The sequence below is a fragment of the Sphaeramia orbicularis genome, chromosome 5, assembly GCF_902148855.1.
Source record: "Sphaeramia orbicularis chromosome 5, fSphaOr1.1, whole genome shotgun sequence".
In the NCBI taxonomy this organism is placed as follows: Eukaryota; Metazoa; Chordata; class Actinopteri; order Kurtiformes; family Apogonidae; genus Sphaeramia; species Sphaeramia orbicularis.
In genome coordinates this window covers 53,336,994-53,350,479 of record NC_043961.1, presented here as the reverse complement: position 1 = coordinate 53,350,479, position 13,486 = coordinate 53,336,994, and the positions used below count along the sequence as shown (strand labels likewise).

Sequence of the window (13,486 nt, the reverse complement as noted above, 5' to 3'; positions counted from 1 at the left end):
ATTAAGAATGTCACACGTCACTTTTTAAATCAACAGTTTTCTAATAATAAGCATTTTTATAAAGAAATAACAATTCTATATTGTTATTTACTCTTTAGTCTGATGATAAACTATACAATAAATAATTAGGATACTAGTTTTTGCACAGGGATCATTTGTGGAAACGGTGACATGGCTGCCGAGCATCAGTATGATGGGATCTGTAACAACCATGTCACATCCGTCCACTGCCACATTTTGTATTTTTGTGTCAGCTGTTACTGTTTTAGATCCACAATACTAACATTTATGAATAAGAGGAGAATTAGCAATAGTAACTATATAAGTTTATTACTAATAAAGTACTGGTACTGACCAGATCATCATGGGTAATGTCATGTCCATCCACCAGCAAAAGTTTTCACATACACGTGCTATTAAAATCCAATATTCCTGAAAATATAGCTTCCACTGTTGAATAATATCAGTAGTCTGTGCACAAATGGATTAGCATTATTTCAACACAGTTCTATGCATTTCTTACAACTTTTTTTTTTTGTTGACAAAAATGGCCACTCATTTGACCCCCTAAGTAAATTTTAGCCGATATATATATAAAAAAATAAAAACGTATCTGAAAAAACTGTCATCATGCTGTTTCCAACTAAGGCAATTATTTAATGTAAAATGGCGAAGTTTACTCACTGGGTCTCAGGAGGATATTGAATTGAAGTGTTCATAAAAGCTTAGAGTACAGTCGAGGGTTATATTATAAAACAGAGGAAAAGTGACTTTTTCAGCAAAGATATCAATAACTGAACATAAAAACAAATCTCTCCATCCACTGTTATTTATCAAACTCCATGGGTTTTACTGGTGAATCAGTGTTGTAGAAGATGATGGTGTTTCCACGTTCACTACGGAGCCTCTGAACGTCCAAATGGGTCATATCTGATGACCATGAAAAGATAACAAACTGCATTTTACACCAATTATTTACATGTATTGACAGCAGGTATTGAATATTGTACATTAGCAGCTGATTTTGGTCAAGGGTGGATGTTTGGGTCTTTATGGGTTAAGCTGAAGTTTATCATGGTTTGAATACATTTGTGAAATCCAGTTTGGTGCATTGGTAACATTCACTGAATTAAAGTGTGCAATACAAATCAGTATAGGAGAATAAAATACCATCGCTTTGTGTGGTCCAACTGTGCAGCTATAATAGTAAACAATGCACCATTAAAATAGTGGTGTTTATGTGCACAGAAAAAACACAAAGACGAGGATGAGGCTAAAGTAGACCTGATGATGGCTCAGGAAAACAGGCCAACAACAGATGGCTTCACCTTTTTTTTTCTCTTTATTGGGCTGGGAAAAAAGTGAGTTTCCAATAAAGTTCACCTGTATCTGTATCTGAAGATGGGACGCAAAGGGCAGAAAGAGTATGTTTCAGAGCACATGTAGATGGCTCATTGATTGGTATCATTTTGTACTTATTGGTTGTTATGTAGATGTAGGTCATAGCAGCAGTCACACTGTGAGACGGTCGCCCTAAATTTCCAACACAGTACGAATGTTCGTCCCATGCTGTCTTTGGTCGTGACAACAGCAGTCTTTGAACCTCTCTCAGACTGCGCCATTGGACCATCATGTCGGAGTCAAGACCACGTTCGCTCATTTTTCATTTTTGACAGCACATAGTATATAAGCAACTTAAATCGTACCAGTACTGGTCATAATTATTACATTAATTGTGCTTTGTGCATCTCTAGAAATGCAAGAATGCAAGGGAAGCGCAAATTCAGTAAAACAAAAAAAACAAAAAAAAACAAAAAAAAAACGTGCTACGCAATTTTAATACCCCTTGGCCAAATATAGAGTAAGATTCTCTAAAGTTACTTCCTTATAATTACCTCCGCCAAGGAGGTTATGTTTTTGTCAGCGTTGGTTTGTTTCTCTGTTTATCTGTCTGAGTGCAAGATAACTCAAAATGTTATGGACAGATTTGGATGAAAATTTCAGGAAATGTTGATACTGGCACAAGGAACAAATGATTATATTTTGGTGGTGATCGAGGAGGGACACTGATCTGCACTGGTGGAGGTCTACGCTCTCAGAGTGCTTTTCTATTTTTATTTATTGTGTTTTGATCGAGTTTTTACTGTGTAACTGCTTTTTGGAGTTCAACCAGGTGTCAAAAAGCAATTGGACTGATTTAGAAAAAAAAGAGCCCCAAAACAAAAACTAAAAAAAAAAAGTAGTGTGAGATACTCCTTGGTAAAATGTCCAAATAAAAGAGGATACACAAGCAAAGGTGTCAGAAAAATGGGCAATGATGACTGGGAGTTCAGTTGGTGTCGGCTGCTGCCTTATCAGTACAGACAGCTGCCTGTCAGCCAGCTGAGCCCATAAAGAAAAAGAGAAAAAAAAAAATTTAAAAATAAATTGTGTGTGTGTGGAGGGGGGGTTGGAGGGGCCACGGGGGCCCACTGATCGGCCTTGGCGGAGGTCTGTACTCATAGAGCACAGACCTCCACCAAGGCCGATCAGTGGACACACACACACCCCTGATCACCACCAAAATTTAATCATTTGTTCCTTGTGCCAGTATCAACATTTCCTGAAATTTTCATCCAAATCCAGGTCACTGATCTGCCTTGGCGGAGGTCTGCGTTCTCTGAGTGCTTCTAGTTTACATTAGATTATATTTGTGTAAAACTTGGTGCGGAAATCTCAATGCATTCTTCAGATAATGCGATTACATTGTTGACAGATGAACAGACAGATGACAAAACAACTACAATACCGAGGGGTAAAAAAAATTGCCATAAATGCACCACACTGGACCTTTTTTCATTTCGTGGGAGCAGAAGCTATGGGGGCAGCCAGTGGTGTAGTGGTCCCTGGAGAAGTGGGTATACTCTCAATTTAAAAAAAATAAAATAAAAGTAGTCCAGAAAAACGTCCTTTTAGAAACAGTGACATATAAGACTACTCTATTCTACTACTCTATCCTTTTTAAAACACTTTTTTATTCAATTTATATGACTGCTCTTACGTGTATGTGCATGTTGTGTGTATGTTTCATGCTGCTGATAACACTGTGAATTTCCCCATTGTGGGATCAATAAAGGAATATCTTATCTTATCTTATCTTATTTAGTTTACCCAAAATTGTGTCAGTAGTATTTGCTCACTATTATAAAATTATCATGACTTGATCAGGAGCAGTTTGTAGGTTTTACTGGACACACAAGCAGTTGCATGAATGTAAATGTATTCAACATGAGGCAAACATAGGATAATGCTAGCCTTTCATAACATTAGCCTTTCATAATGTTAGCCTACTTGCACAGTTGAACTACTGACGACAAAATCTCTCCTCTAAATGTGCAGTCATATGGCCAGTAGTTTAAAACAGTGGCTCATTTGGAAACCACCTTAAAACTTACCTCAGAATTATATATTACATGAAAGTTTGAATTTGGCTCAGATACTACTGTAGGGATTTAGAAGAGGGTATACCCAATGCTGACTCAAAAATAAGTAGGTATACTCTGTATACCACCGTATACCCTAGACTACACCACTGGGAGCAGCCATTGCCGCCTGGAAGTGACAAACCTGCGCTGTTGTCAGGTGATCAAGTGTGAGTAAACAAGCAGCAGTCAGTGAGCAAGATTGAGTGGAAAGCACATGTTCAAGAACCAAACCATGGCTAGAAATTTTGAGGAAATGGGTTACCTATTCGATCTATTAATGTGTCATCTTAGACTAGCGTCTGCTGCACGGGGTCAGTGACCAGTCCATCACAGCCCAGACCACCTAACAAAACAATGACTCTGCATCACGACTGCATCACGTGCTGGAAGAGCCCGTGAAGGAGGAAACATGTCACTGACCATGTCCGACTGACGGAGCAGTGACTTAGTACTCGCGTGTACTTGACAACGTGCTATAACGTAAGTTAGAAGATGGAACCGCTAGTATTATACATGATCTTTTGAAATAGTTAGCGATGAAAATTCACTACAGGTACCCTTTAAATAGAGGCTAAATGAAAATACACAAAAACTTCACTTTCAATCTTTCAAACTACTGTCTGGATTAGGTCATGGTAACAAAAAAAAAGTTTAGTAGAAGGTAGACGTGTAGTGATGTTGTTTGTTTATAGCCTATCATTAGCATTTTATTTTGCTGACTGCAAAACTCACAATTTATTTATTCATTTATTCATTCATTAATTTATATATTTATTTGTTTCTTTTTTTTTTCTTTTTGGTTCATGTCGGTAGGAATCAAAAGCAAATGGAAAAATCCTATTAGCTTTTTGGTTGAGGGGACTAAAGCGACGCTAACGTCCAGTTTACAAAACAAAAATATGTCATCTCTGCAGCACTCTGCTTTGCTGGTTGTGTTCTCTGTTTCTCCTTTAGGTAAATTACAAAACACATATAGTTGTCACATTTTCTGCAACTAGAAAAATGTAAACACAAATTGCAGCAAATAGGAGCCTTCCCGTTCTCATCTAAAACTACCAGCCAGGCTCATTATGCAGCTCTGTGATTACTCCATATATTATCTGTGCAGACAGGTAGTAAAACAAAGTGATTTGTGTCTCTGCATAAGCATGTGGTCCAGCGGTGTGCGTGCTCCTGGCTGTGCAGCTCTCTCAGGTGACAGTGATCACTGAGTGCTCATTATATGCAGCCTGAGAGGTCAATGCATCAATGCGTGGCTCAGGGTATACGTGAACATTTACGCAACACACTCAATCAATAGTGAAGAAGCAGCGGATGGTTCCAACCAACGGCAACTGAGTCCCGGAGGAAATCATATACCAGCCTGTAAGCAACAAATAAAACTATTCATTCATCATGTTTCGCATATGCAGAAAAAGAAATTCTCCCTTGATCCGAGTGACTCACAGAGTTAGGTGGGAGGGGGTGGGCAAGATGAAACTGGTTGCAAACTAATGGTTCATCACTTTCAGCCACGCAGACAGCAAATCTTCCTTTGTAGGTGGTCCAGTGGGGGTTTAGTGACGGGGAAAAGTCGGTCATGGGGTCTGTGTACCATTTTCAAATTACAGTTGCACGACGGTGAGTTTCTGCTCCTCCTCCTTCACTAGAGCAGGTGGAGTATGAATTCACACTAAAAAAAAAATCAAACTTGTAAGGCTGATACTCACTGCTGATCTCCGCATGCTGCTCCATGACTGAGAGACGGGGCGGCTGGTTTTGGTCTCTATGACCTCCGAGGTCAGAGATGAAACGGGGACGTACTGTCTTGCCCTGGTCTGGATCGCCATCTGATAGGCCACCTCAAAAGCTTGTCCCAGTGTTAGGATGATCTCGTAGGTCTGCGTCTGTGAAAATAAAATAAAAGGAATGGCTGAAATGGTTTTCTGTGCTCACTAGATAATTAATATCCATGAAGGATTGTGGTGTGAGTGGAGAACAACAGTACACCAAGGTTATTATCATTAACAAAAACTAACGAAATGACGAAAACTAGAATTGTAAAAACATTTTCATTAACTGAAAGAAATAAAAACTACAATTAAAAGAAAAAAATGATAACTAACTGAAACTGTATTGTGTGCTTACAAAATTAACTAAAACGTATAAAAATTATGGATAAAATTCCCTTCGTTTTCGTCTTTGTTGATGTCGGATTGATATGAAATTGATTTATTTCCCTCAACCAATTTTAGCTGCTGTCACCATATGATATTTAACGGTCCGTCACTTTTTGTCACTTGTGGTTTAGAGTCATCTTCTCGTCCCCACTCTACCTGGAAACATGAAGACTAAAGTTGGGAGAAAGCAGCAGAGTCCTGCCTGGGATTTATTTGAATACAATGGAGAAGAAGAGAAAAGATATAAAAAAAACTAAAACTAAACTAAAACTAACCATTTAGAAAATAATGAAAACTAATAAAAACAGCAAACCTGCTCTAAAAACTAATTAAAACTAACTGAATTAGAGAAAAAAAAGTCAAAACTAAATAAAACTAAACTATAATGAAAAATGTAAAACTATTATTACCTTGCAGTACACACCAACATTTTTTGAAAATACAGACTTAGAAAATGCAGAGTTCTCACTACAAGAGATTAAGGAGTCCATTGTATAATAATCTATTTCTTGTCCAGATTAGGAGATGGAGTCTAAGGCTATGTTCAGACAGCAGGTCTTTAATGCACAATTCACATTTTGGGCGAAATCAGATTTGTTTTATGTGCTCATTCATATTACACATTAAATGCGACTTCTATCAGTTTTGAGTATGAACTGAATGCGACCCTGAAGTGACCCACATGCACAAAAGAGGTCCTGACATAATATGTGACCATGCAGACACGCACTGTGTTTACAGAAGTAACACTTCTGGGATACAGAATTGTGACGTTCGTCACATTTCAATGAAGTAAACGTCGGATAATTGCGACCTGGCTGTTCAGACTGAAGTCTCACTGCAAAATATCAGTTACACATTGGATTTAGGACCAAATATGAAAATGGCTTGGGTCGAATTTGAAAAAATCAAATGCTGTTCAAACTGTCTTTAACAGATCAGATACAGGTCTCATATGACAAGGTTGAAACTTTGAGTATCATTATTGTGAAATTATTGTGAAAAAAATATTGTGGAATAATGTACACCTTTCATGCAGTGTCTTGTGTTGAATTTATTGGAAAAATTGTGTAGTTTCAGAATGTAACATCAAAAAATGTGTATCACTTGTCCTTGTGTGACTTTTTGCATGATGTTTTCTGAAAAGTGGGAAAAAATTACCCTTCTTCAGCGACAAATAATTTGAAAACCCATATTAATCCTGTCGCTGCTTGAAAATTTTCATTGAACTTGCTTCCTTTTAACCTTAGAAGAAGAGCTTATGGTCTGGCCTTTGGAATGAGTATCAGTTTCAGTGATTTCAGTTCAAAGTCAATGACGTCAGATCAGCCAGTTCCTCAGAAGACGTCCTGTGACAATTTTGTTTGGATTTTTTGGCTTCTAGGTAAGAATTTGATTTAATAATTCTTTATGTAGAGTCAATATTATCATAAATCTGTATGTATTATACACCATTCTCTTTCTTTTTCTGTTGTGAATAAAGCATTACCCAACAATTAAGTATATTCTAATATTAGATAAATAAAATCATTACTTTTACTTACCCTACCCCCATCAGTGTTTAGTTTGTGAGAAAAATACATACCATTGTAAAAAAAAAACTTGCATTCACTCAGTTTTCAATATTTAGCCTCCAAAATTGAATCAGTTCTGCCCACCTACATGGGCTACAGTTAGTTTATATTATTTAGGCCCATTTACTTTCCTAAAGGGAGATCAAGTTTGTTTTTTTTACAACCAAATTTTCATATTCGTTTTTGAAACTGCCCACCAATTTGTCAGATTTTGACTTGCTCTGTCAATGATGAAGCCAATTTAAGCAGCCAGAATCACTTTAGGAAGGTTTCTATAGATCAGTTTATAGTTTAACTGATAAAACAACTCTTACACATGTTATGGAGTAATGCCTAATTGATATTTTTTTTTAAAATTTCAGACTGACTGAATAGGGCTAAGATGCCAAGACCAAAGCCATCCAGGGGTGGAGGAAGGAAGGCCTCCTGGGGAGGATTCAAAGCTCACAGATGAAGAGAAGAAAGCATGTTATGTTTGATTTTTGACAGAAATTAAATGGTTAAATCAGGTAGCGCATAGGCCAAATTTCATGTTTTTTTGTTTCAACCTTGTGTCAATAAAGGCTCAGTGATTTGAAAACCACAAAAGATTTGGCAGAAATTATTTCAGATTCAGATTCCTGAGAAAATTTGACCCTAAACTGATATATTTTCAGTCCATAACCAAGAACTTTTTTTTTTTGCCCTTAATGTCACTAAAATGCAACTCAAACCTTGAACCTATGGGCAAAAAAAATCAGATATGGGCCACATTTGCCTGCAGTCTGAACATAACCTAAGTGTGTTTGTACTGTCCCAGGTTAAACCAGAGCCACGCTAACCAAGACGATAAGCAATACAATAAATACCAAAAAGACCTGACAGACCTGTAACTGTGACAGAATGACACAGCCTGAGAGGTGTTGTATTCAAATACAGACAATTCAATACAAAAAGACAATTCAATACCACAGCAGAATTCAAGGTAAACAGCTCCATTTGAGTTTACAGAATTGTAGAGTGCACTCAAATCTATGTCATTATCACTTTTTAAACGGTTTGCATTTACACAACACACTCGATCAATAGTTGCGTGGATCTGTTTACCCTCGCTCAGAGTCTGTAAAAGCTTAAGCACCGTCTGCCGTAATAGACTGTGCTCAGACAATGAGCGTCCTCTGTGAAAGCCACAACTTGGTGAAAAATCCGACTGATATAAAAAGCTGAAGTTCTGTCAGTATCGTATTGAAGAATCTTTGCAGTCATTACCTCCATATTCCGTACGTTGCATTAAAATCTGTTTTGTCTTTGTTTTAATGCAGTTCTGTCATTGTGTGGAGGTTTTAATTGTCCTCCGTCAGGGATAACTCTGGAAAACTGCATCAAATGGTAACATTTATGTTTGTGTACATCAGGGGTGTCAGACTCATTTTAGTTCAGGGGCCACATACAGCCCAATATGATCTAAAGCACAGGTGTCAAACATGCGGCCCGGGGGCCAAAACCGGCCTGCCATTGGATCCAATTTGGCCTGTGGGATAAATCTGTGAAATGCAAAAATTACACTGAAGATATTAACAGTCAAGGATGTTAACCCTTTCATGCATACTGGTCACTACAGTGGACAGCTATTCTACAGCTGTTCTCCTGTATATTTATGGATTTTGTTGTTCTTTTCGTTGTTGTTGTTTTTCTGTTTTTTGTTGGGTTTTTTTCCACACATATCTTTATTAAAGATTTAAGACACTACATATCTTTTCTGACATGAATTGGTAACATTAAGTAGATCTCTCCTGAGCATAAACCCTCAGAATCACAAGCCCTCCCCATAGTTTTCACACAATTTATCAGTAAATACATGTTTCTGTGCATCAAAAATTAAACGTGTGGTGTCCAGCTGAGTGGACATTTTTACTACTTCATGAAAAATAGGTTCATAAGAATTTCTTTTTTTCATTATTATTTTTTAATGTTTTTTTTTTTTTTTTTAATTATTTTTTATTTTATTTAATTTTATTTTAATTTATTTTTCAGAAGAAAATTTTCAATCCCATTGTTTTTTTTTCATGCCTAAAGAGGAATAAAAACACTCAGGAAAAAATTTTGGTTAAGGTTCTCATAATTTGTGCATGAAAGGGTTAAAATCATTTTAGGTCAATTCAATCTGAAGTGGCTCAGACATGTAAAGTACTACCGTAATAACCTATAAATAATGAAAAAAGCTATTTTTTCTCTTTGTTTCAGTGTAAACAAATTAAAATTACACAAAAATGTTTACATTTACAGACTAACTTTTTACAAAAATGTGAATAATCTGAACAAATAAGAACAGCCTGAAATGTCTTAAAAGAAGTATGTGGAATTTTACCAATATTCTGCCTGTTCCTAAATGTTTTGTGTAGTTGTAGATCCACTGTGATCTGTGAGTTGTGATGCACATGTATAAATGATAGACTGTGGAGCAATATTGTTAAAATTGCACTTATTTTTCTTAAGAATTTTCAGGTTGTTCATATATTTTCATGTTATGTTCAAGTACAGTTCGTAGATGTAAACATTTTCATTACGAAATGTTACTTTTTTCACTCAAAAACATAGAGAAAACTTTGGAGTTGACATTATTTATAGGTTTTTATCCTAATATTTCACTGGTTCGGCCCACTATATATCATATTAGACTGTATGTGGCCCCTGAACTAAAATGAGTTTGACACCCCTGATCTAAAGGGGACCAGTAAAATAATAACAGTGAAAATAGTAACATTATATTATGAAAATGTTTACATCTGTAAAGTTTCCTTAAAAATCTGAATAACACAAACAATCTGAAATGTCTTAAAACAAATAGGTGCAATTTTAACAATATTATGCCTCAGTTTATTATTTACACATTACAACTTACATTACAATTACAACTACACAAAACATTTAGTAACAGGCAGAATATTGGTAAAATTGCACTGACTTCTCTTAACACATTTCAGGTTGTTCATATTTGTTCAGGTTATTCAGATTTTTTGTAAAAGGATAGTTTGTAAATGTAAACATTTTCATGAATTTTACTTTCTGACACTGAAAAACTTTACTCTGCAATTTCGTTGCACAACTGCAGTATAATAGTATTGTACTGGTCTGACCCACTTGAGATCGAATCGGTCTGTATGTGAAACCTGAATTAAATGACTTTTGACACCACTGATTGTTAATATATTTGGTGTAATTTTTGCATTTCAAAAATTCATCCCACAGGTCAGATTGGACCCTTTGGTGGGATGAATTTGGCCCACTGGCCGCACGTTTGACACCTGTGATGTACATGGTCCCTGGGAAATAAAATAATAGATGCATCTATTTTCTCAACGACTTTTGGGTCAGGCCCATTTGTGTGGCATTACTGCTCAGGAGCAATTTCACCAACTGCAGTAGATTAGACTAGAGGACAACTTCTGACTTTACAGAGCTTGTTATACATGTTTTCCACAATTTGTTTCACGCCACACCAAAATATCACTGCACAAACACACAAAATGCTGCTCTTGACATTGTAGGATAATTACTATAAATTATCTGCTAGATTTTGCACACATTTTAGAAAAGCAAAAGCAATTCCTACCTGGCATACTGCACTCTGACAGACTGTGTTAAATACACAACAACTTGGGCAATAAATTATGTTTTGGCCTTGTGAAAACTTTGATCATTAAAATTCAGTTAAAACTGTTTCCCTGCAGTTACACAGGCCTCTACAGTGGTCCTTTTACATCAGATTGAAGATAGTCAATGACATTTACAGAAACTGAGACACAAATTACACCTTAATCTGTGCATGTACAGTCAAATGTCATGCTTAGCAGGAGCAGGACTTCAATCAAGCCATCCAGTGAGTCAATCAAGCAAATGATGTCCACAGGATGCTGCACACAGCTTTATCTGCAGGATACCTGGTATCCCACAGACAACAGTGTTTTTCTACTCACAAATGAACTCGAAAAGATGTTTAATACAATACACACAATCTTTCTCAGTAGTAACATCCTTTCACATTGTGCTATATATAACCTCATACTTCTACTCCAGTACACCAGAGGGAAAATAGGCCTCGGTCACAAAGACTCTTAGAGTTGAAAATTGTCCTCCATCACACAGACATTTAAATAAACTCTTTAAAAACCCTTTTGGATTTGATGGGAAATTGTTGCAGAGATGAAATCAGGCCTGTTATTATCATGAAAAGTTGACTTTTTGACAGCGACACGACAAAAAAAGGGTGAAAATATGCGGGTCATTCCATATGTAATCAACAGATTTTAAGAAAATTTCCCACCTGACCCTCTCAGATTTTTCTAAATTTTTACATACCTATAGAACATTATATATGATGGAAAAATCCAAAATTTCAAGGCTTAATTGTAAATAATTCCAAAGTTATGACCATTTGAAGTAGGTAGGGGGTACCCTAAAATTGTGACCAAAATTAAGACTTGAAATTTTCAGCTATTTTCAGGCTTCTATAACTTCTGAACAAGAGCTAGAGGTCTGAAATTTTCAGAATCATTTCACAGGAATCTACAGTCCTAAGAAATGTGAAAATATTTACTTAAAATTTTAAATTGCATGTTACAGAGAATGACAAATTTGAGATTTTATCCATCGTGAACTTCTAAAATGCTACATTTGGCCACTCATTACACAAAAACTAATCATCATATTCATAGTTTATAGTTTAATCTACACCAATGCATCATGGGTCATTCCATATAATTTCATAAATGGCTAAAATATGGGGGCAAAAACGTCCATATTTAATTTGAACATTTAACATAGAAGTATTTACAGAAGCAAGTTGTGCTTGGTGTCAAAATTTAAAAATAAAAGACACCATGTGAAAGTACATGAATTGCCCTAAATTTTACACCAAGCACAACTTGCTTCTATAAATCCTTCAATGTTAAATGTTCAAATTAAATATGGACGTTTTCGCCCCCATATTTTAGCCATTTATGAAATTATATGGAATGACCCATGATGCATTGGTGTAGATTAAACTACCAGCAGTACATAAAGTAGTTGAAATGAATTCAGCCTTGAACATGTACAGCAGTAAAATGTAACACAGACATTAACACAGCAGTTAGATGAAAGTAAAAAAAGATACAACCAATATTCGTCATTAATATAACAGTAAAATCCTGACAATGACAAGTACAGTGAGTTACATCTGAGGAAACCTGAACAGCGGTGGGTAATTACAGCTGTCAATCACATAATTAACCTCGCTGTGCTAAATCATAGGCTGTGTAACGGGAGACTGTCCACAGTCCACAGAAGACTGTGGGATTCCTGTGTCCTCTCAGATCACAGGAATTACATCCTGCTGAAAGGCAATGGTGAAATTTTTGTCCAGTGACACTGTAAAGCAGGGGTGTCAAACTCATTTTAGTTCAGGGGTCACATACAACCCAATTTGATCTCAAATAGGCCGGAGCATTAAAATAAAAGCATAATAACCTAAAATAATGTCAATTCCAAACATTTCTCCATCTCTTAGAGCGAAAAAGTAAAATTACATTATGAAAATGTTTATCCTCCTGAGACCCTGAAAATGTCAGCAAAATACAAGCTTTTCTTGTTTTTTATTAAATAAGTGCCTGTATTGGAAACATCACAATGCAACAGTTTTTTCAGATGCAGTTTTTAAAATTTTTATGGAATGTCCTTTGTGGTGGACAGTTCTCTTTTCATTTTTTTGTATAAAGTTGTGAAACTGTTGTCCACAAATGTACCCATAGCTGGGTCGTAGGAGGTTATATCTACAAACTATCCTTTAAAACAAATGTGGATAATATGAACAACCTAAAATTTCTTAAAGAAAAATAAGTGTAATTTTAACAATATCATACATCACTTTATTATTTATACAGGTTCATTACAAGTTACAGATCACAGTAGATCTACAAATACACAAAGCATTTAGTAACAGGCAGAATATTGTCAAAATTGTTCTTTTAAGGCATTTCATGTTGTTCATAGTTGTTCAGGTTATTCACATTTTTTGTGAAAGGATAGTTTATACAAATAAACATTTTCATATAGTTTTGCTTTTTTACACTAACGCAAAGTAACAAATTTGGAGTTTTTGTAATTTCTAGCTTATTATGATAGTATTTTACTGGTCCGACCCATTTGAGATCAGATTAGTCTGTATGTGGCCCCTGAACCAAAATAATTTTGACATCCTTGAATATTAATATCTCAGGGTAATTTTTGCATTTCACAAATTAATTCCATGGACTGGATTGGACTCTTTGGT

The 13,486-nt window shown here is 35.9% G+C and overlaps 1 protein-coding gene across 4 annotated transcripts in view; it reads right to left on the bottom strand.

The window, feature by feature from the left end:
- The window catches only part of anks1ab (ankyrin repeat and sterile alpha motif domain containing 1Ab), an 81,190-nt gene that overhangs the window by 10,976 nt on the left and 56,728 nt on the right, over positions 1 to 13,486 (bottom strand). For all 4 annotated transcript variants that reach the window (XM_030133685.1, XM_030133686.1, XM_030133688.1 and 1 more), the window contains one exon: positions 5,174 to 5,350. In XM_030133685.1, the coding sequence (XP_029989545.1) occupies positions 5,174 to 5,350 (177 nt within the window). The remainder of the gene's footprint in view (positions 1 to 5,173; positions 5,351 to 13,486) is intronic.